At 33.9% G+C, this 23,143-nt stretch overlaps 4 protein-coding genes across 5 annotated transcripts; 3 read left to right on the top strand and 1 right to left on the bottom strand.

Moving 5' to 3' along the window:
* The first annotated feature begins 9,778 nt into the window (after nt 1-9,778).
* LOC122598572 (protein SPEAR3-like) lies at nt 9,779-11,684 on the top strand. Of its 2 annotated transcripts, none has more exons than XM_043771165.1 (5): nt 9,779-10,137; nt 10,561-10,674; nt 10,904-10,974; nt 11,153-11,246; nt 11,396-11,684. In XM_043771165.1, exons 1-5 carry the CDS (start codon nt 9,976-9,978, stop codon nt 11,513-11,515), a joined length of 561 nt encoding a protein of 186 aa, XP_043627100.1. In that variant the 5' UTR covers nt 9,779-9,975; the 3' UTR covers nt 11,516-11,684. The 2 variants fall into 2 exon arrangements, with proteins under 2 accessions (XP_043627100.1, XP_043627099.1); XM_043771164.1 differs by having other exon boundaries at nt 11,150-11,246.
* Nucleotides 11,685-16,107: 4,423 nt separating this feature from the next.
* LOC122597542 (putative aldehyde oxidase Art an 7) lies at nt 16,108-18,698 on the top strand. Its single transcript, XM_043770124.1, has 2 exons — nt 16,108-16,962; nt 17,181-18,698. Exons 1-2 carry the CDS (start codon nt 16,108-16,110, stop codon nt 18,537-18,539), a joined length of 2,214 nt encoding a protein of 737 aa, XP_043626059.1. The 3' UTR covers nt 18,540-18,698.
* A 237-nt stretch (nt 18,699-18,935) lies between these two features.
* LOC122596344 (probable xyloglucan endotransglucosylase/hydrolase protein 26) lies at nt 18,936-20,116 on the bottom strand. The gene is made up of 4 exons (XM_043768907.1): nt 19,945-20,116; nt 19,745-19,845; nt 19,449-19,642; nt 18,936-19,344 (listed from the first exon to the last, which is right to left on the bottom strand). The coding sequence occupies exons 1-4, from the start codon at nt 20,114-20,116 to the stop codon at nt 18,936-18,938; spliced, it is 876 nt and encodes a 291-aa protein (XP_043624842.1).
* A 1,026-nt stretch (nt 20,117-21,142) lies between these two features.
* On the top strand, nt 21,143-22,209 carry LOC122597862 (probable xyloglucan endotransglucosylase/hydrolase protein 26). The gene is made up of 3 exons (XM_043770444.1): nt 21,143-21,415; nt 21,516-21,709; nt 21,801-22,209. The coding sequence occupies exons 1-3, from the start codon at nt 21,143-21,145 to the stop codon at nt 22,207-22,209; spliced, it is 876 nt and encodes a 291-aa protein (XP_043626379.1).
* Nucleotides 22,210-23,143: the final 934 nt, after the last annotated feature.

Genomic DNA, 23,143 nt, shown 5'->3' with positions numbered 1-23,143 from the left:
GGAATGGTTTTCAAAAGTGTATTAGTTTATTCTCCTAATATACATGGGCAAAATTATACACTTAATAACACATTATTCATTCTTTGCCTTTTTAAGCATTTTACTCTCTTATAAAATTTATACTTACTTCTTATTTGCAAAAAGTAAATTTATACATCATTAATTTTCATAAAAAAAACCCTCACGAGATCCATCCACTTTTTGGGTTATGGTGTTTGAGTAACTCCCAATGCCGTCTTTCACAGGTTTTGAGTCTCAATACCGTCTTCGACGGTGTATGGGGGAGGTTGATATGTAGACAGCATTACCCCTACCAAAGGTAGAGAGGCTGCTTCCAGGTTTTACCATAGGTAGAAAAAGACTTCCAACCTTGCTGGGCATGAGGATCGAACCCATGACCTCTATTTCTAGAGGCATGAGCTCCAACTACTGATCCACCCAGTTGGTTTTCAAGTAGAGTAACTCCCAATGCCGTCTTTCACGGGTTTTGAGTCCCAATACCGTTTTCGACGGTGTATGGGGGAGGTTGATATGTAGACAGCCTTATACCTACCAAAGGTAGAGAGGCTGCTAGAACATTGATATAGTTCATACCTCCACACTAGTTATCAGATAATTAACGTCAATTGATTTAAACTTCATTGGCTTAGATAAATGATTTGCTAGATATTACATAGCATAACATAGCTTACACTAAATGATTTGTTACAACTTGGATTCTTAAAATGATCAGTTTTATTTAGATTTTTCAAATGTATAATTATGCTTTAAAAAAAAAAGTTCACAACGCTATCACTACTAAAAATTAGACGACCTATATGCTATATACTTGATAATTGATGGCTTTTTTATGCTTTAACTCTTCTTTATTTATATGGACATGAAAATTTATGAAGAATCAACCCATCACCTCCTTTTTCTTGTGCCATGCTTTCTTTTGAAAATGACCATTCATCTAAAAATGTTTTACGAGTATCTTTCAATGTGTAAATTTCTGATAAAACCATTCTCATTCTATCGCTTGTTCCACATTTGGTGACATGTGATCAATAAAATGAATATCATGTATGTATCTTTAAATAACAGACAATTGACTTACTACTATTGGTCAGACGAGGTAACTTTATTATTATATAAAACATCATTTTATATAAGTTTTCTTCAACATATATATTTAACGAAGATCTATATTTTATTAATTTAGAGATAAATATTTTCAAAAGAAAAAGTAAAATTCTCATTTGAATAATATTAGCACATGCTTGCATTCGTGGCTCATGGATATATTGTCATTTTTCATTAATCGAATTCTGTACACGACAATATCAACTAAAACCACAAATGAAAAAGAGAATCTGATCAAAGTAGGTTTCTAGTTTGTACGATAATGTCTTCATATGACAAACTATATAGAAACTAGAAAGATTCATCTAACAAATGAAAACTATATTCATACTACTTATTAAAAAATTCCATAAACCTGTTGTAAGTTACAGTATATATTATATAATTTGGATGCTGAATATACATAGGTTCAGTGGCGGAAGATACGAAAGACCAAAGGTAGTTATAATCCCTCCAAAATTTTGGACCATATTTAGCAATGAGTATATATTATTTAAGGATAAATAAAAGTTTTTATGTGTTTTTACCCATTCAAAAACCAAACATAGATGCAAAAAAGATAAAACTTAAAACCCCAACAAAATTTTGACCTCTCCAACACTGTCGTTCAAGTTCCACCGCTGCATATGTTACCTCTTTAATTACATGTTTACACCATATATATATCTAATATCTCTTATAATCTAAGAAAATTTACATATATATCATACTTAAGAGACATAATTACATATTTATCCAAAGTACAAGTTTTTAATGCATAAATACAATGTTTTTAAAGTATGCTTTGGTTATATATGTAATTATGTTTTAAAAGTGGGATATATATGTAAATCTCCTTATAATCTAAAATATCTACATTACATTGTTTCTTTACATCAATTATCTACACCAGTCAATGCCGTCATAAACAACAATCGTTGTTGCCGTCATACTTTTTTTGGCGCATTGTGCGAGTAACCCACTAGTGTGTAGTTAATAATGCTCGTAATTAGTTTCACTAATCAAAACGTACATGTTACAATAAGATGAAGTACAAGAACTTATTAAAGAACAAATATATTTAATAAGATTAAAGGTGATCCGTTGCTTGGTTGGATTGATTTGGAGGTTATGATCATAAATAAGTTTATCTATTTTTATTTGTAAAAATACAATCTTGAAACAGCATTTTTTAAGGGATTTTTCTTTGAAAATCGTGTGGTGTCAAGTGATAAAAACCTCTCTGTTATTCCATGTGCTTTCAATCTACTGTAGATATTCTCCACTTGCTTTTGTCTTTGTATTAAAGCTAAGTAATTTGAAAATATTTGATTAATTAAATCCCAAACACACAACACAATCGAACCAAATCTATTAATCAAAGGAAATCCCATTATTAACCAATTAATTAATTTTCGTGACTTTAATTACAATCCATAATCCAGTTTTTTTCATTAAATCTTGAGCATTTGCATATAAATCTACGGTTCATTTGTTGACACGTATACGGGAGGGTTTTTTTTTTTGAATTATAAATATAGATATATTGACTTTTTACTTTAATATAAAAATAAGAGGTTGAATATTGTAAAACAAGTATTAAAGTTAAACAAATAAGACAAGATCTTGACCCTTAGATCATGGTTAAACTGATGCACGAAGATTTAATTGATGCACGATGATTTTTATAATGCACGTCTGCACAATAATTTCCAGTGAATAGAAACTTATTGTGTTATACGTTTTACTTTAATACTTGTTTAATTTTACCTAAAACCTATAAAATAAATAACTCATCTATTTTTAATTTTTTCAAATTTCAACCTTTAAACTATCTAAAATACTCTTTTCTTTAATTTAATAATTTTAATATCTACACCTAATTTCAATATGATATCTTTAATTAAATTATTATACATCCATCAACCCTTAAAAAATCTACATTAACCCCATTTATATCAATTATTTTTACATTAATAACCAAATCATCACCTCCACCACCGTCACCCGCCACCGCCTCTATCACCACCGCTTTATTGCGCATGTACAATCTAATTTTTTACAACAAATTAACCTAATATTTAATATATTATTTTTAACTTGAGTTGAGTATATATATTTTTATACTAGTTTTGTGAGTTTTGATCCCATGAATTGTCTTAGGATACTACAAAATTGTTTCTAGGAAGTAGAATAAAAAAAAAATTAAATAAAGTCTTGGCTTTACTTAATGTGCATATAAAAAATTATACATTTTTATATCAAAGACTTTTTGAATTTTATGATAAATATACAACTATATAATGCATCTTAAAAAAATTAAGTTTAAGACTTCATTTAGCAAAATTTAAACAAAAAATCCAACTTACTATAAAACAATAGATATTTGAGTCTATAGTGTTGTTAGTATTGATAGAAAACATATATATAAAACTTTTTTTTATTTGAGCTCTACCGGCAATATATACTATAAATATATCGATTATTTATGACAACTCAAATTATTATGATCCAAAATATATGGCGAGCAACAGCTCCGATTGGATTTGTTGCATGGATACTCACCATTATTTATTTATTTATTGATATGAGATAAAATAAAACACATACTCCCATGTTTCTAACAACTAGTAATTTCTGTACAATAAACTATTATCTCATTAATCCTATGTTTCCTAGGCATTCTAGTGACCAAAATACCTTCCAACTCATACCAAGGTTGATCATTTGTATAGTAAAATTGGAGTTCTTTTCATTCACATTCAATAAGAAGTTTTTTATTTGAACAGCTAGATGTTATTTTCCTTTTACTTTTTCACACTAATGTAAATAGCTTTTGTAGTTTCTCAGATTAAACCTAAAGACTCTCATTAAAAACGAAATGTCTCATTAAACCCTTTACTAATAGAGTTAGGGGTCATTGATGATTTAACCTAAGAACTCTCATTTAAATTTGAGTTTTTCAGTCAATTTTAATCAACAAAGTCTTAATATATAATGGAGCTGTGTAACAAAAAGCTTTTGGGAGTTTTTTTTCTTTATTATTATTTTTACTAAAAAAATAACTTTATTTGGATGCTGCACTCTAGATATCTAGATCTCTTTGAGGAAGATATCATCCAAGAATATCCAGAGGCTGCCCTTTTTATAGACACGGATCGAATATTACAACGGAGGGTTTAGACTATGTTGTTTTAACTAGACACACGCTAAAAAAACCCTCTCACCCACTACCTAGTAAGAGGGAAAAGACCCAAATAGTACGTCCAAAGGCAGAATAATATATTAGAGAAAAAACCTTAATTGTCTCTTTAAACTTAAACATAAGTCTCTCCAAATCCAAACCCTCACCTAGTACCAAGCTCCAGCTTTAGGGCTCCAGCCCCAATATGAAGCTGTTTGGCCGAACATAGTTTAGAAATTTGCAATAATTAATGAAGAAGTTTAATACTTGTTTTATTTTAAAACCACGGTGCCGACGCCGGCAGCAAGGGCTTCGCCCATACCATAGCAAACCGTCACCATCTCTTGGATCGCCGCCCATCAAATTCATACGATTCCCATATGCGTCACTTGACAACCAGTTTAGAACGGATGAGGGTCACTGACCCGTACCGTATCCACCAAAAACGAACCCGATTCTCGCCGAAAAGTCGCCGGAGATGTTGCCGGAGGTGGCGGCGGTGGTTGTTTACCGAAGAAGAAGAAAGAATGAGGAGGTGTGGCGGTCGCCGGAGAAAAAGGAAGAATGTTGTACTTTTTGTACTTTTTCCCCCCTTGTACTCAAAATAACCCACCCCTAGTGAAAAGATAATTATAGTACACACAATCTAAAAAGTACAAAAAGTACAAGGTTCTTCTTCCTTCTTCTCCGGCTAGACTGTCGCCGCCAACCACCACCACCTCCTTATTCTCCGGCGAGACAAACACCGCCACCACCATCATCTCCAACCACCCCAACCACGACGTCGGTGCCAGCAGTAAGGGCTTCTCCCGTACCATATCAAACCGTCACCATCTCTAGGATCGCCACCCATAAAATCCATATGATTCCTATACGCGTCCCTTGACAACCAGTTTAGAACGAATGAGGGCCTTTGGCCCATACCGTATCCACCCAAAAATGAACCTGATTCTCGCCGGAAAATTCACTGGAGATGTTGCTGGAGGTGGTGGCGTTGGTTGTTCGTCAGAGAAGAAGGAAGAAAGAGGAGGTGTGGCCATCGCCGGAGAAGAAAGAAGAATGTTGTACTTTTTGTATTTTTTTCCCTTGTACTCAAAATAACCCACCCCTAGAGGAAAGTTAATTTAAGTACACATGGAAAAAAAAGTACAAAAGTACACTCCGTAACCGTTAGATCAAAGCTTTGGACATATTAGATCAAGCCTTCTTCCTCCTTCTCTGGCCAGTAGTCTGCTTCTTTTCCGGCGAGACTACCACCGCTGGCCACCTACCTCCTTCTCCGGTGAGACAACCACCACCAGCCACCATCATCTCCGACCACCCCAACTAGGGATGTCAATGGGTTCGGGTTAGCGGGTTTGGGTTCACGGGTTGGCGGGTCGAAAATCTCTAACCCTAACCCAACTCACTAAAAGTTTCAGGTCAGAAATTTCAACCCTGACCCATGACCTGTCAACCCGAACCCAACCCACCAACTTGAAAAAAATCGGGTTGGCGGGTTAAATGGGTTGGTGGGTTAGAGGATTGACGGGTTGATTTCAGGTCAAACAGGTCATATGGGTCGTGGGTTGGTGGGTAAATTTTAAGTCAAATGGGTCATGGGTTGGCGGGTCAAATGGGTTGGTGGGTTGACCTATTAAAAAAATCATATAAATTTAAATTCTTATCAGGTTGGCAGGTCGACCTGTTAACCCAATGGGTCAACCCGAACCCAACTTGAAAAAAATCAGGTTAGTGGGTTAGCGAGTTGGCGGGTTGACGGGTCAAGATTTCACAACCCTAACCTGATTTTTATCCGGTTGGGTTTGAGTTGGGTAGAGATTGACAGCCCTTATCCCCAACCACGGTGCTGGCAGTAAGGGTTGCGCCCGTACTGTAGCAAACCGTCACCATCTCTTGTATCGCCGCCATCAAATCCATACGATTCCTATATGCATCCCTTGACGGTTAACTTAAAACATATAAGGGCCACTGGCCCGTACCGTATCCACCTGAAAAGTCGTCGGAGATGTCGTCGGGGGTGGTGGAGGTGGTTGTTCGCCGGAGAAGAAGGAAGAAGGATGAGGTGTGGCGGTCACCGTAGAAGAAGGTGGCCGGAGAAAAAAAAAGGTTTTACTTTTTGTACTTTTTTTTCCCCTTGTACTCAAAATAATCCACCCACATATATATATATAATTTAAATGTTAATGAAATATATTTTTTAAATAAATATATTATATATTTAATTCAGTTAAAGTTAAGGTTGGCATAACAGGTCACACGAAACCTGTTAAGACACGAATTTGTTAATGTCAAACACGAACACGACCTATTAACTAATCGTGTCATTTTTTTCAAACACGAACACGACACGAAAATTAACAAGTACACCTGTTAAGACCTGTTAGTAAACTTGATAACATATATTTTATAGAATTCTTGAGTATTATTAAAAAAAAAACATAACGATACAAAACTTTTACAAATCTCAACTATTATATAATGATAATAAACCTTACATTACAAAAGTTCATAGACATCTTACCTTATAAAAATCATACATCAAATCATAATAATCAATTCTTAGTATTTATATGTATGTATAACCTTAACAAGTCTTAACATGTCCTAACAGGTCCTGATCTGTTAAGACACGAAACCTGTTAAGGTCAAACACGAAACCTGTTAAGAACATGTCATGTCGTGTTAACAGGTTTCGTGTAAAAATTGGCAGCCTTAGTTAAAGCGGGATCTAATGATTAGTAGAAGTTTAAAAGCAAATCAAATTAGTGGTAGAAAAATAATACTAAGGCCAAAGGAAAAAGTAACCGGTCGAGAAAAATATAGAATGAATAAGATTAATTAGTTTCATTTGGGAAATGATAAATTCATAATATTATTTGGCCATGCATTTTTTATATAATTATACACTATGCAATATAATATGTACATTTGTTATGAATAGTTAAAATATGTTATAGATTTATCACTTCCCGTTTAATTTTGATGAGACCGTGAGATAGGTCAATCATATCAAATGTGACATAATGCATGACCAAATCAACCTGACTCAATTAAAATAAGAAAAAGTTATGTATGATCCACTATACATATTAACATCAAACTTTGACTTATTAAAAGGCATACAATTAAAGAGTGATATTTCTACAATATTCATATACAATAAATATACATATTTCAGTGTGTAGTATAAATTCAAAAGTTTTAGGGTAGACGTACGTGTTTCAAATTGTAAAAATCTAAAACTTTTGGAGCAAATGTGTATTAATACAAAATAATAGGTAACAAATCATCAAAACTTGCGGAGCAAATATAATTATTTTTTTTTGCTTTTTTACAACCTCTTAAGGATGTTGTAAAAAACCAAAAAATTAACAACAAATCACATTTTTATCAAAAGGGAAATGTTGAATGTTCTTTTTATGTTGGATCCAATCATTATGAAAATTGATGGTTTGTGGAATGGAATTTTGTGTTAATTATCATATGTATCATTGTGAATTGGTAGAAAGACCGGCAGAATGTTTATAGTAAAACGTTAATGTCCTATAGGGTGGACACTGTTACTAAAATTGACACATCTGAATATTAATTTGTTATACGTTATGAAAGAGCATATGCACGCTTTGCGGAAAAGTGTAAAACTTTATAAGGGGACTTATAGTTAATTTTGACTAGTAGTAAGAGTACCAGTACGTACGTCTTGTGGGCGCGCACAAAGAGTTCACTTCACCCGTATTTAAAAGTGATTTGCGTGACCACTCTATCAAGTCCTATATGTGTAAAATGTTAGAAAAGCTATATACACTACTAATAATATTATAATTATCTATACTTAATGTGAACACATTTTTAATTTGCTCACATTTTTATTTGTTTAAAAATATGTTGAATTAAAAGTGTATAAAAATTTATCCACATTAAAAAATGTGGTATTCTAAAAGTTCACACTTTTTAGTGTGAACTTTCATATTTAATGTGTAACACTACATTTGTTCACACTGCTACATTTTTAGTTGATGTGGACAAATATGGTGTAACAAATTAACTATAAAAGTTCACACAAAAGTGTGGATAAATTTTTACATGTACACTTTTAGTTCAACAAAAAATTACATACATAAAAACGTGATAAATTTTTTAATTTCTTCACGTTAACTAAAAGTGTAGATAATTGTAATATTATTTGTAGTGATATACTAAAAGATTTATTGTATGTCTTTTTTAAATATTGTTATGATGTTGCATGAAAAACCATAGGTCTTACATTAGCTTTGGGCTACCAAAAATATTTTCAACAACACAGAAAAATGATCTTCGGGTAAATATTACATGTAAAGCACAGAGCCCGAACAACATCTCAACTTAGATTTAGTGTAGACGATTTCATGACCAAAGTAAGTTTATAAATCGGGTTTGATTAATTTTAGAGTGACATTGCATAAAATTTAGTAATTCTTTAGATAGAAATATATGTTCTTACAATCTTCCTCTTATATAAAAAGCAAACCCTCTTCTTTTTTCTCAATAAACAAGCAAATTATATAAATTATCCATCTCATTTATTCTCCATCACCGGCACCACTAGTTGTCGTCGCCACCCGTGGCCATCACTGTCCCCACCACAGCCACCACCACACCACTATCGCATTACTACGCGTACATACGTCTATACACAATCTTTAATATATACGTCTTATATATATATACGTCTTGTATATATGGGCTAGGATTTTCTCAAGTTAGAAGTAACTTGAGAGATAAAATTAAAAATTTATCTATAATACCTTATAAAAGAAATGACATATTCTATATTAGGTAATTCTGCCTTTGAATTACTAGATTTGCCCTTAGACTTTTTTGTTTTTTTTTCTTTATGTAACTACCTAAAATCTCTAACAGACCGTCTTCCCCACTACTACCGCCGCATTGCGCGAGTACCATGCTCGTTAATGTTCAAGTTTCAATTATCATTTTTGAATCTTTTTTTTGAATCTTTAAAGTTACTCAAGTTACATAGTTAATTAGTTAATTAATACACAATCTTTAAAATTCATCCACGAGCTCGGTACATTAATGATGGGCATATATATTATTTATTATTAAAATATTCAATTTAATATCAATCAAAAATAATATATATGTATTATTTAATTCCCATTAATATGGGTTCTACGCATTATATATTGTACTTATGAGACAAGATCGTCTATCCCAAAAGTCACCATAACCAATTTTTTAATTGGGTAGAAGTTTTTTTATAAATAATAATAATAATAAAAGGAATTGAATAAGAAGAAGGAGGAAAAACATAGTATCTAAGCAAATATAAATAGAAATGATGAGGGTCAGAATTGATGATCCTGCAAGCTATATCTAAATGCAATCTCCTCCAGCGATGCATAAGGTTTTTTATACTCCATTTGGTTGACAGCTTTAAAAAGGCAATCATATATGCTAGCTTAAAGAGATCTTCTTTTCTTCTTTTTTTTTTTTTATATATATATATATTTATAAGTTTACTAGTATATGTATATGTTTTGGATTCGATTCGACGAAGAAGAGAGGAATTAAGGTGAATAACAAGGTTTTTAATAAATTACTTGTGAAAGATCACATATAGTTGGTTGGGATATATATTACATACAAATTTTGATCGAAGAGATATATATATATCGAAATCAAAGATGAATTATTATGGTGGGAATGAAAGATCATCGTCTGGATCATCGTCAAGGAAAGGGAAAAAGAGCGGTTCGGATAAACCTAAGCAACCCCAAAGAGGACTTGGTGTTGCTCAGCTTGAAAAGATTAGACTCCATAGCCAAATGGCAGGCTTCCTTCCGCAGGTACGTACATCTTTCATCACTACTTAATCATCATCTTTTCAACTCACAATTAAGTCCATAGTATATATCTTTGAACTCTTTTCCGATTTCATATTCTCCAACGATATCTGATGAAAGACCTGATCAATGGACCACCATCGCTCAGTAGTAAACTTGTGTGAGTTCATTCAGGTTGACTTATGAAAACATACATAAATACCTACCTTAGGGTTTTATAAGTTTCAACAAGTCCTAATTAACCTTTCACTTGTTCTTGCATACATCTTCATCTTTAAATTAAAGCCACTATATATCAAACTAAACTACATATATATATATATATATATATATATATATATATGATGGATGGTTTAAAAAGTCAAACTTAATTACTAGCTTGATATTCGAAACTAATTTCTTGTTTGATGATATGTAAATGTGCAGGAGGATATTAGAATGCAAACACCATATTCATCATCATCATCTTCCTTCTCATACAATTCACCATCTACGGCAGCTTCTTTTAATTCTTTTCAAGGAACCCATCATTCCCACATGGTACTTATATATATATCCACATTCTCATTACACACTATATATATATAATTACTCATCAATTTTGTCTAAACCAGTTGGCTAATTTTCCTCTTCATGACTAATTTGATTACTTCTCTAATTAAATTCCCATTTCATTGATATATATATATATATACACATTTGTACGCACAAACACGCATATATATTGAACTATATTGATGACCGGGGTCGCATCTTTGTAAAAATGCAGTTGGGTATGAGCGAATTAGATAGAACCAACTACGCATTTGGTGAATCGCATATAGCTAGCATTAACCCCAGGTAATTATTTATAGTCCTTGTACACATATACATATGGATGGCTTTATACTACATATATGCTTAATTAACTTCGATTAGCATTCCATTTTTCTTGCAATTAATTCGCTTAAAAAAGGTATATATATATATGTATGAACAATTAAGTCATGATCCTAGCTAACCATCTTGATTAAAGCAGATGGGATGCAAGCAGTGCCATCTTAGAGGCTCAACGCTATGTCGAACCCATAGGCATAAGCAGTAGACACCTTTTTAGCCCAGAATTACTTGAGGTAATTACTAAATATATCCATATATATAGCCCTACATTAATTTTGCTTTTTTTTTAAAAGTATATATTGAATTGAAACTTGAAGTTTATTTTACTTTCCGTAATATTTGTTTTATAATAATGTGTGTATTATTAATTTGAATGGTGAAGGATTCATTGAGGAGTAAGAAGACAAGGAAAGATCGAGATGATTCCATGGGATCAAACAGTCAGAATTCGGATTCAAATGGTAGCCACGAACTAGATTTGGAGCTAAGACTTGCGCTTTAATTTTAATTTTATTCGACATTATATATTATTTCTATCCTGTGATCGATTACTTCATGCATGTTTGCAACTTCTAGTGATCTTTCATATGATTTGAGGTGAAAGTTGTTTGTATAACTCATTGGAAATTCATTCTCAAGTTAAAGATTTCGAGAATCCAACATAAGATTATATTGACAGATTTTAGATTTTGCTAATTAAATTATTGATATCTTAATTTCTTCGTTTTTTTTTTAAAATAACATTTATTTTATTCATATACTCTTATGTATGATACGAAAATCAGGACTCTCAAAAACCTCCCTATCAATTCACCCATATAAATATGAGAAATGTGACTAGTATCTAGCTAGATAGTAATTCAATTCACTGTACATTAGAAAGGTAAAATACCTAAAAAGTTATACAATTGTAGATCCTTTCCTTTTTTCTCTTGAAAAGCTAGTTTACTTAATTAATTAGTTGAACAAACACATGAGTATTAGTTTAGAATGTATGTTCAAACAAAAAAATAGTTTAGAATGTAAAAGAGAAGATTAACGAATTTTATTTGGATTCATTTTTACGAGCTAGAGATTGAAATTTATAACTTTCTTAATGTTATGTTTTTATATACTCGATGATAAAGGATATACTGGCTATTACTATCATTTTTTCCACTATAAACGTGAATATATAATTTCATATGGATAATTAATATACACATTATTTTGGCTCCATTTTGGAGACCCCCGTACATGCCTGGAAGTTTGGAATCATTATACAACTGTTAAAAAAGAATCCACATGACTGCACATAAACAAACAAATGTGTGTACAAATTTTTGGCTATATATCAAGCCTAATCTTATAATTTAATGTATAGGATTACGAGTATATTATACGATACTCATTACAAAATCTAATTGGAACAAATTTATTTCTTGACCAATGATGTGAAAAGATTATTTTTCAATACAATTTTTGTAAGAATCTTTTTACATATCAAATATTATTGAGTTATAAAACAACATCTCACTTTTTTTATTAGTAAAGTTTATAAGGTTAAAAGACTCTCCTATGGGTTAGTTGACAAACATTACTATTACATATGTTCACCTTCGTATTTTGCGTGATAAAAAATTAATAATCTAATTCTAATTCTTTTTAGATAATAATTTATGACTTAGAAACATCAGATTATATTATTATTATCATTATATATACATATTGATCCGTTTGAAATTAATTAATAGGCAACACAAGATTTTAGTTGCTACGATTTGTTTGGGTTTCGAGGATTATTTAGTTGTTTGGATTCCGAGCATTATTAAGATTGTTTATATATCACATCATAAATATATTATTTAATTTATATATCCTATAAAATATACAGTATCGGATTTTAGAATGATAATGTAATTAAATAACCAGTATCATATAGCCTGGAACCATTAATCTACTAAAAAAATGCATCATGCTTGACACATGTGTCTCAACCACTAAAATTCAAATCACATGTGCGTACATATATAATACGAAGATATCGTGGTTTAATACATGTGTTACTAAAGTTAAAAAACCGTACTCCCTAACACTCATGGAGAGAGACTTCAGGGCATGCTTGGTAAATTGTATTAAGAGTTAAGTGATAAGAACCTGAAATGTCCAATCTACCTTCCAACTTATTATATGTATACTTCCATTAAGAACTGTTACGAACTGCTTAGACAAATATGCCCTGGCTAATACTGAAAAAAAAAAAAAAACTCTGTAAAACTAAATATTTCCACAATTGTATATTCAAAAATATCTAGAATGTCTAAAAGTAACTTTGCTTTTCTCGGTAAGATACCAATGGATATAAAGAGGCTGTCAATAGATATACAGAAATGAAAGCGAGGTTCCATGATGATGCAACTAAACTAGAATAAGATTATCGATAGTTGGTTGATTATTTAGCTTTGTATATAATAACTTACAATTCATTTTTTTTATTTTGAAATACGGGTAGACAAGTTTGTTTACATGTTGATAAATAAAGAAAAGTGGGTGATTTTTGATTGTTGTGTTTACATATTGATATTGATAACCTATCTTATTCGTCGTCACCATCACCCGTTGCCTCTACCGTTACATCGCTATCATCATCGCCGTCGCATCGCGCGGGCATCCATCTAGTTGATTATAATTAATGGTGTTTGGTTTGTTATTAACTAATTAAGCATTGACCATTAATGGTTAATATATCAAGCAATGAATATATATATATATATATATATATATATCAAAATCTACGCTTCATGGTTGGATAACTGACCATGATATATATATATTTCTACTTTTTTTTTTAATGTTATGATTTCATGAATCATTTTCAATTACTATTATGGTGTCGTTAAATAAAAAAAAACTCATCATATAATGGTGAATCATTTGGATTTGACAACATTGTCTTAATTAATGGGCCCAGAAAATCCCACATACATGTCAATATTTTTTTTTTTGGAACGGCAACACATGCCAATATTAAAGTTCAAACTCATATGTTATAATGTTATACAGTTTTGGGTAAAACTCAAGTGCTCTATCAATCAATGTTATAAATACCGGTAATTTAGTTGTACTGGTTGGGTACTCGGTACCGGTATACCGGCCGGTACATATCGGCACGATAATTTAATTTTTGTATTTTTATTTTTATAGAAATTCTACAAAACTTGTTACAATTTAACGAAAATAGTCAAAGTACAAGTATAATTCACTCAAAAATAATACCAAATCGGTATTTTATAACAAAATATAAGTTTTAAAGTTTACAAATAACAAAACATAACATTAAAGTATCAAAAAATAAATTTTAAAAAGATTAAAAATAAAAAAAAATCAAAATACTGGTATTACCATTCCGGTAATACCTGAAAATACCGGAAATACCGGCCGGTATTGAATAGTGAAAATATCGGACAAAATACCGGGATAGTTGTACCAGAGTACCACCCGATATCCGGTATTCCTGGTAATACCAACTGGTACGTACCGGTATTTAAAGCACTCGTATCAATTGATTAGAAATTTTTGCAATAAAGGTTTTTATGAACATAAAAAATAAGATTGATAGTTTCTTGACAATTAAGTGCCATATTTACTTTATTTTAATCTTTGTTAATGGAAATTTTACGAGTAATTAAATTATGTTTTATTTTCTAAAAGGCATATCTTTTAATTAGCAAGTCTTTATTTAAAAGGTATTTATTAGATACATTTTAATTCTCCTAAACAACAAGTAAATAGTTATATAACCTTTTAACTTATTTCAAATGTTTGTTTTAAAAATTTTTTTAGCCTTTTCTTTTTAGCTTTGACAGTGAATATTTTAGTTTGATTTTTTGGGTGGAGGTTCTGCATTGGAAAAAGTCACTTTGATTTAAGGGTTTATTACTTTGATGTAAACAACTTTACACGTACAAATTGTAATAGTATGTATGAAACTTCAATTATGTGCATTGTATATAATGAATTTTCAAATCTCGTGCATTGTATATATCCGGGTATATATGTGACAACTATAAGCTGTCACCTGTAACTATTTGATTGGTCGGATATATATAATGCACTGGATTTGAAAGTTAATTACATACAATGCATAGAATTAAAGTTCGATATACAATATGAAAAATCTTGTAACGTTGTTTACATTTTGAAGTACTAATCCATTGATTTAACATGTGAGATGCAAATTTAGATATCTTACTTGAACTTTACTATGTTTTTTAATTCCGAAACTTGCTACATGGTTAGGTATTTGTTCATGGATGTTACTTTGTGTTTGAACGATTAATTAATTAGTTGTGGATTATACTTTTTTGTTAAAAGAAAATTGTGGATTATGTTTTTCTTTTAGAAATAAAATTGTGGATTATATTTGGATAGTTTGGATGGTCAATGTAACCTGGTGCTTCTAAAAATTACTCCATCATTTTTGATTTGTGGATGGATAATTAGGGAGAGAATAGCTATTTTCGATATATTCAATTGTAGAAAAAATTGTATACGAACATGCGACCTCAATCCGTGACAAAACAATCTGTCGGGAATCTTATAACATAGTCACATTAACTTCAAGTATTTTTTCGAGTCAAGTTTTAGCTCGTCTAAACTCATAATCGAACTCACATTACGATCCGGCCAGTCAATTAGAAAATAACGGAAAACTAACTAATCAACTAAAACTAGACGATATATATATATGGAAACAACTAGTATACCATAAATAGAGACACATTTTGTAGTAATTAGTAACAACCGGGCCTAAACACACGGCGGGTGTTTTAGAGGATCATCCCAACACAAATTTGGATACTTTCAAACTCATGATGATGATAGCTTTAATTTGATGAAAAACTTTAGGTATAGACGTATATATGAAAATTAACCACAACATATTTAAGCTCCTACTTTTATTGACGTCCCTAGACAGCATTTGAGAAACATAAGTTTCCATTATTAGAAATTTCTACTTTTAGGAGGTAAGCATCATGTATAAAACTGTAGGGAAAATACTGATTACAAAAATAATATATATATATATATATATATATGCATGTCTGCCAATTAATGGCTTCAATCAAGTTCTATATCATCCTCCATTTGTTACTTGCAATTACTTGTGCATTTGCCCATGATCTAATCGACATAGATTGCCAATGTAAGGATGGCAAGCTAATCAACTGTGATGGAGACAGGGGGGCCATAGATCAGAGTAAAGCTGGCGCTGCCGAGGGTGGTGGTGGTGGCGGTGCTGGGGACAAAGGAAAAGACACGGGAGGCAATGATGCGGACAAAGGAAAAGATGGGGGCAAAGGTTCAGGAGGCGACGATGCGGGTGGGGACAAAGGGAAGGATGGGGGCAAAGGTTCAGGAGGCAACGATGCGGGTGGGGACAAAGGAAAAGATGGGGGCAATGATGCGGCTGGGGACAAAGGAAAAGATGGGGGCAAAGATGCGGCTGGGGATAAAGGAAAAGATGGGGGCAAAGATGCGGCTGGGGACAAAGGAAAAGATGGGGGCGGTGATGCGGCTGGGGACAAAGGAAAAGATGGGGGCAAAGGGAAAGATGGAGGGAAAGATGCGGGAGGCAAAGGCAAACCCACAGGTCCAACTGGACCCGTGGGTCCGCCAGCTAATGCCCCGTGGTACGATCCACCACTATATGGACAAAAGCCGTTGGATACCGATTATAAGGGTGAATGGATTATACATAATCCAAATGTGGGTGTTAACGCAATGCAATTTCAGTTGATGCCAAACAACAAGGCTGTTTGGTTTGATACCACAAACCTTGGCCCTTCTACCCGAGAACTCGGTCCTAAGGGAAACTGTCCCACCAATCCAGACAATAACAACGAACCTGATTGTTTCGCTCATGCTGTCCAATATGATGTCGAGACAGGCGAAGTAGTTTCTGTTTATGTAAGTGCCTTGTACTTCTTCGAATCAATCATTCACATTATTGTAAACCATATATATATATATATATAGTCTCAATCCAGTGAGAACACCCGACCTTAAAATGAAAACAATAACACTAAAAATATATTTTTGATGCATTGTAAGTCCATAAAAATAAGATAGTGCATACTTAATTAATGTATATTTTTGTAACAACATTTTTGTATGCTTGATTGTAGGTGAAAACCGACCCATGGTGCTCATCGGGACATTTGTTGCCCACTGGTGACCTTATATCAACCGGAGGTAATAGAATGGGTGATCGATCTGTTAGATTGTTCTCACTCAAAGATCCCGAACCTAAGTTCGTTGAAAGAGAACAAGCGCTCAGTGCTGCTAGGTGGTACGCATCCAATGCTGTTATGGAAGACGGAAGTGCATTGATCGTTGGAGGCCGAGATTCTTATAGTTACGACATTATGCCACCACAATTTGACTTCAAGCCAACCAAGATCGACTTCCCGTTTCTTCAACAAACCACCGAGCCAGCCGTTGGGGCGGGCCAACACGTTGAGAACAATCTTTACCCGTTTCTGTTTTTCCTTCCTGATGGAAACATGTTCATTTTCGCAAATGATCGCGCTATTAGTTTTAACCCAAAAACAGGCGCGACCGTTAAGGAGTACCCACCGTTAGAAGGGGGGTCTCGCAACTACCCGCCGTCAGGTCAATCCGCACTTTTCCCTCTACGGCTTAGCCCAGACAATTCTAAACCGGTCCCCGTTGAGGTGGTGGTTTGTGGTGGTAATAAAAGGGATGCTTTCCCAAATGTTGATGCCAAGTACACCCAAAACAGAGTGTTTTCCCCTGCTTTGGCCGATTGTAATAGACTCAAGGTGCTAGCTGATAAGCCGGCTTGGGAGAAAGAACAGGACATGCCATCACCGAGAACCATGGGCGATCTTTTAGTACTTCCAAACGGACAGTTTCTTCTAATAAACGGTGCGAAAAAGGGTACTTCAGGATGGGAAGATGGTGAGGACCCCAACCTCACACCGACCGTATATATGCCAGAAAACGAAATGGGCAAGAGGTTTAAGGAACTTAAACCAACAACCATTCCTAGAATGTACCATTCATCTTCCTCGGTGCTTCCTGACGGAAAGATTCTGGTCGTTGGTAGCAACGCTCACCAGTTCTACACATTTGATGGTCCTTTCCCAACAGAGCTACGGGCCGAGAAATTCTCACCTCATTATCTTGATCCTAAACTAGACGAAAAGAGGCCCGTTATCAAAGAAGATGGTACTGATAAGGTTTTGAAGTACGGTAAACCATTTAAGGTAACGTTTACAACAAAATCGAATAACAATTTGGGATACGGGGATGTTCTAGTCACTCTTTTGTACCCACCCTTTACGACTCATGGTTTCTCCCAAAACCAAAGGCTGCTCATCACTGGGGTGGACAAGATTGATAAAAATGTGATCACCGCCGTAGCGCCACCATCAGGGAAGATCGCACCGCCTGGATATTACTTATTGTTTGTCAACCATCTCAACATTCCTAGCCGTGGCATGTGGGTGCACATTGACTAGTAGCTAGTTATTTAGACTAGACCCTTGTTCTAGTTGATCTATATATGTAGGAAAAAAGATGTTTGTTTCATTTCGATTGTACGCACTACACTCTCTTTTAGCACATGTTGCATGCATTTGAATTTGAATAATAATACGGAGTAATAATAGAGAGGTCATTTTTTTGGTATATATTTGTTTCATTTTGATTGTACATCTCTCTGTCTTTTAGACACATTTTAGCATTTGATTCGAAAAAACAACTGTAGTAATAATACTTCAATGAATGTATTTATTAGTATTTCTTTTAGGACTTATACAAATCAGCAAAAAACTTGGACTTTTTGAAACAAAATAGACAGCAATAAGAATGATCTTCATTCAAATAAATGGAAATGAGTTTTCAGTGTCACAAGTCTAAAATTGTGGCTTGGAGCATTCTGGTGGAATTTGACCTTTAAAACGCTTGATATCGGTGCAGTAGTTGTAGATCATGTAGTTATCTCTAACCCATTTGAGCTGCCCCTGTTGACTCATTGTAAGTTGCTTGTAAACAGAAGATGTCCACCAGCTGGCTCGGCTGGAAATGGCACACTGGGTAATACTTACTGGCCCATTCCACTTACAAGCTCTAGCCCTGAACCTACGGTAGTTAGCTACAAAAGGTGCAGCCGTCCAGTCTATTTTGACCAGACCACCTCTTGTAGCCCAGTTATCGGCATTCCACAAACTGGAGTACACTCGCATACCTTGTTGATTAGGGTAACCAATCCCTTCACTCTGATAGTTTCTGAAGACTCTAACAGGAATGCTATCAACGAACCATCTGTAATATATTTGCAATACATTAACAAGATGAGTTATAATAATAATGAACTGAACAACCATCTAACAAAAAGACTAATTGTGCTTTTGACCTTGTTCACTTACACAACTTCTGTAGGGTTCCAGTGAATGGTGTAGTTGTGATAATTGGCAGTCGGGTCAAACCATAATTTGAACTGTTGCTCTCTGTTACCCTGACCTTGAGTAAATATGTTTGTGTGCACCGTGTAAGGTTCTCCTGTCGAGTTCCCCAAGAACTCAAAGTCGATCTCATCATGCTTGGCACCCGTAGAAGACAACTGTCACCATCCAACATGATATTTAGTTCTCATCACTGTAACCGTACTGATAACCTAAGTAATATACTTATAAAGTATCACATGAGTAATTTAAGCACACACATAATATGCGGTTACAGTTCCCGCAGAGTTCCCTGGAACCAACTTGATTAGCATTTCGATGCTTCCAAATAGGAAGGCCCTCTTTGATTGGATACCTGATCCTGTAAAATTTGGAGATTCATTTGTTAATCATATAAGAATGAGAAGCAGTTTTTTATTATTATTATGATAATAAATGTAGATTACGTTTCACTTTATACCTGAAGTTTGGTCCAAAACAAGCTGAAGATCATCACCATTGCCTGATATTGAAGAATGGTGAGCACCCCAATTGAAGTACATGCTTTTTGAGAACTTCCCGTCAACCACGCAAGAATGGAATGCAATTGCAAACACATAAACGACCATGAACAAAGCTCGAGAAACTGCCATTTTAAAGTTGATGGCAATTTCTTCTCTTCGTTTTAACTCGTTAGGTATTTAATTATGTATGTCGTTGGTTTGCTGTTCTTCTTGTTGCTTAATGTCTTATATAGCCTGTGTCCAACATATGAACCTCACACATTAGTCCATTTTTGTCTAATTGGTCATTTCAGATTATTTAATTAAACTTGTTGACCTTCTCTTGCATTTTGACATTCTTTAAATGCAGTTGTCATAGTGAAAGATTCATGGTTTTTGTGATACAGCACAACGTACTTTTGTTAAGGTTTCTGCATTTTGACATTTTTGGTGTAGTTGTATGACTTGTGAGCATGATTGCATGAAACACAACAAGTACTTGTCAAGGTTGTTAACCCCAAGTGGTTAAGGGTTTGAGACTATGAGATGTGCACCAAGTTGGGTTTTGGTGAACCAGCTAGAACCAGCCTTTTGTTGTTTAGGTCTTTAAGACGTGCACCCCAATTGACACATGTAGCACCAGGGTTTTTTTTTTTTTGGAAAAGCTATGTAAATAATACATACATTTTTTGAAAGGCTGACTTGGATTACCAACGGGCCACTGGCCCACCCGCTCATCTCCACAAAATAAACTAAAAATGCTTATTAAATTTTTCATAAAATTGTTCGATGACTTAAAAAGTGTTTATTCTAACTCGGTTTTTAAGTACGATAATTAACATCATATAACTTTTATCTAATATGTTTTAGAAGACATTTTTTTAAAGTTATTTATCAAATGAGTTATGATTATGCACACGTAAGTAATTTTCAATGGGTTGCACGTCTTAGATAGAAAATATGGATATTTCCTAATGATCAACTACACCATTATTATATTGCAAGGCTACATCAATCAAGATATGTTAAAAAAACAAATATCAAAAGAATATTGTGACACACAGTATTCATGTTGGTAAGGTGTATATGTTAGATACAACCAATATAAAGCATCAAAAACCAACAAACATACATTCCTAATGTATCACAGAAAAGGATCCTTCATCATTTATAAAAATGGCGAGTTTTCGCGCTTTGGTAATGGCTGTTTTAGTGTTTTTAGTTGTGTTCTGTTTCTCCATGGTTAACGCAAACTTCCCACAAAACATGTATTTCAATTGGGGTGCTCAGCATTCTTCTATTCCAGGTAATGGTGATGATATACAACTTGTTTTGGATCAAACTTCGGGAACCTGTATTGAGTCAAAGAGGGTGTTTTTATTCGGGAGCTTTGAAATGCTAATCAAGTTGGTTCCAGGGAACTCTGCTGGAACTGTAACATCGTTTTATGTAAGTGCAAGAATAACTCGTATGATGCTTCATAAATATTTTATATACATTAAACGTAAAATAGCAATGAGAACTAATTTCTTGTGTTAGATTGTGGCAGCTGTCTTCTACGGGTGCCAAACACGATGAGATTGATTTTGAGTTTTTGGGGAACTCGACAGGAGAGCCTTACACGGTGCACACAAACATATTCCTTCAAGGTCAAGCTAACAGAGAACAGGAGTTCCAATTATGGTTTGACCCGACTGCTGATTTTCACAACTACACCATTCACTGGAATCCGACTCAAGTTGTGTAAGTCAAACAAGTCCAAATACCATTAGTATTTATGTCAACTGGTTGTTTAATTATCCTAATTACATTTGATCCTCTTAATGTGTTGCAGATGGTATGTTGATAATGTGCCTATTAGAGTCTTCAGAAACTACCAGAGTGAAGGGATTCTGTACCCTAACCAACAAGGGATGTGGGTCTACTCCAGTTTGTGGAATGCTGATAACTGGGCCACAAGAGGTGGACAAGTCAAAATTGACTGGGCTGCTGCACCATTCGTGGCTAACTACCGTAAGTTCAAGGCTAGAGCATGTGAGTGGAGTGGGCGTGTTAGTATTAGCGAGTGTGCCCTTCCCACAGAAGCCAACTGGTGGACATCTCCTGTTTACAAGCAGTTGACCATAAGTCAACAGAATCAGCTCAAACGGGTCAGAGATAATCACATGGGCTACAACTACTGCACAGATGTCTGGCGTTTTAATGGAAAGATGGCTCCCGAATGCTCTAAGCCACAATACTAACCAGAGGAACATTAGTCATTTCAAGATTCTTTTCTTTCACTCAAGTTTCATCGCATTTTCTCGCTCTTTTGTACATGTCATCCGTAGAGGCTAGAACTACTGATATTGATAATAACTATTACTCATTTTGTAAATTTCATTTGGTACCTCGGATTCTTGTTTACATTAACTATAGTCTTAAACAACACCTATCGGATTAAAAAACGGAAACAAATTTTCCTCCGGTTGGTTTTAAAAGCGTTAAGACAAATAGCTTGAGACTTTACTCTCGTAATGTGACAGACCGTATGTTTGTGCCTTATTTAATGCTCTAAAAGGCCTCAAGATTACTGATCAAGCTTCATTTAGCCTTTTCTTCTATTCACATATTACAAATTACCAAGTGTGAAGATTTCAAACACTTATGCGTTCCAAACTAAAAACTGACATATAAACAATATTCTTAGGGTCCTTGAACGTAAACAACCCATGATATTCAACAAAAAAACACCCCTCTTTTATAGTACTTCTCCTATACAACTGAATCCTACATGGAAAAAAAATTGAGTTCAAACTTCAAAGAAGTGTCACAACTCCTTCACATGACAACCACAGTGGATCAACTTGATGCCAAGTACATATATGCAGAACCCAATCCTCTTGTATACGATGTTATGACCCATGAGATCAATACTACTCACAGCTGTTACATATAGGTAGTTTTTCAAAGCCAATATGCTGTATATTAAACAAACATTGGGAGATAGAATTGAATGTTTCCCCATTTCTTGTTAACTAAATTTCTCACACTTGTCTTGCTAGTCCTTAAGCCTCGGGGTTCCTTTATATAAAGCCTCTGTTACAGTCAAACGAAATTCACCATTTGTGTCGATACTTATCATACTTACCATTCTATATTCCACAATTTGAACAAGATACCCCATGAAAAGACCGT

Source organism: Erigeron canadensis, chromosome 4 (genome assembly GCF_010389155.1).
Source record: "Erigeron canadensis isolate Cc75 chromosome 4, C_canadensis_v1, whole genome shotgun sequence".
NCBI classification, from domain to species: Eukaryota; Viridiplantae; Streptophyta; class Magnoliopsida; order Asterales; family Asteraceae; genus Erigeron; species Erigeron canadensis.
This window is presented reverse-complemented; position numbering and strand designations above follow the sequence as displayed.

Bases quoted from the DNA above. Each gene is read 5' to 3' on its own strand.
- LOC122598572 (XM_043771164.1), top strand. From the start codon at position 9,976: ATGAATTATTATGGTGGGAATGAAAGATCATCGTCTGGATCATCGTCA. The intron at 10,138-10,560 runs GTACGTACATCT...GTAAATGTGCAG, and splicing joins TGGCAGGCTTCCTTCCGCAG to GAGGATATTAGAATGCAAAC. The intron at 10,675-10,903 runs GTACTTATATAT...GTAAAAATGCAG, and splicing joins GAACCCATCATTCCCACATG to TTGGGTATGAGCGAATTAGA.
- LOC122597542 (XM_043770124.1), top strand. From the start codon at position 16,108: ATGGCTTCAATCAAGTTCTATATCATCCTCCATTTGTTACTTGCAATT. The intron at 16,963-17,180 runs GTAAGTGCCTTG...GCTTGATTGTAG, and splicing joins GCGAAGTAGTTTCTGTTTAT to GTGAAAACCGACCCATGGTG.
- LOC122596344 (XM_043768907.1), bottom strand. From the start codon at position 20,116: ATGGCAGTTTCTCGAGCTTTGTTCATGGTCGTTTATGTGTTTGCAATT. The intron at 19,643-19,744 runs GTGTGTGCTTAA...GGATGGTGACAG, and splicing joins GAACTGTAACCGCATATTAT to TTGTCTTCTACGGGTGCCAA. The intron at 19,345-19,448 runs GTAAGTGAACAA...AATATATTACAG, and splicing joins TGGAACCCTACAGAAGTTGT to ATGGTTCGTTGATAGCATTC.
- LOC122597862 (XM_043770444.1), top strand. From the start codon at position 21,143: ATGGCGAGTTTTCGCGCTTTGGTAATGGCTGTTTTAGTGTTTTTAGTT. The intron at 21,416-21,515 runs GTAAGTGCAAGA...AGATTGTGGCAG, and splicing joins GAACTGTAACATCGTTTTAT to CTGTCTTCTACGGGTGCCAA. The intron at 21,710-21,800 runs GTAAGTCAAACA...AATGTGTTGCAG, and splicing joins TGGAATCCGACTCAAGTTGT to ATGGTATGTTGATAATGTGC.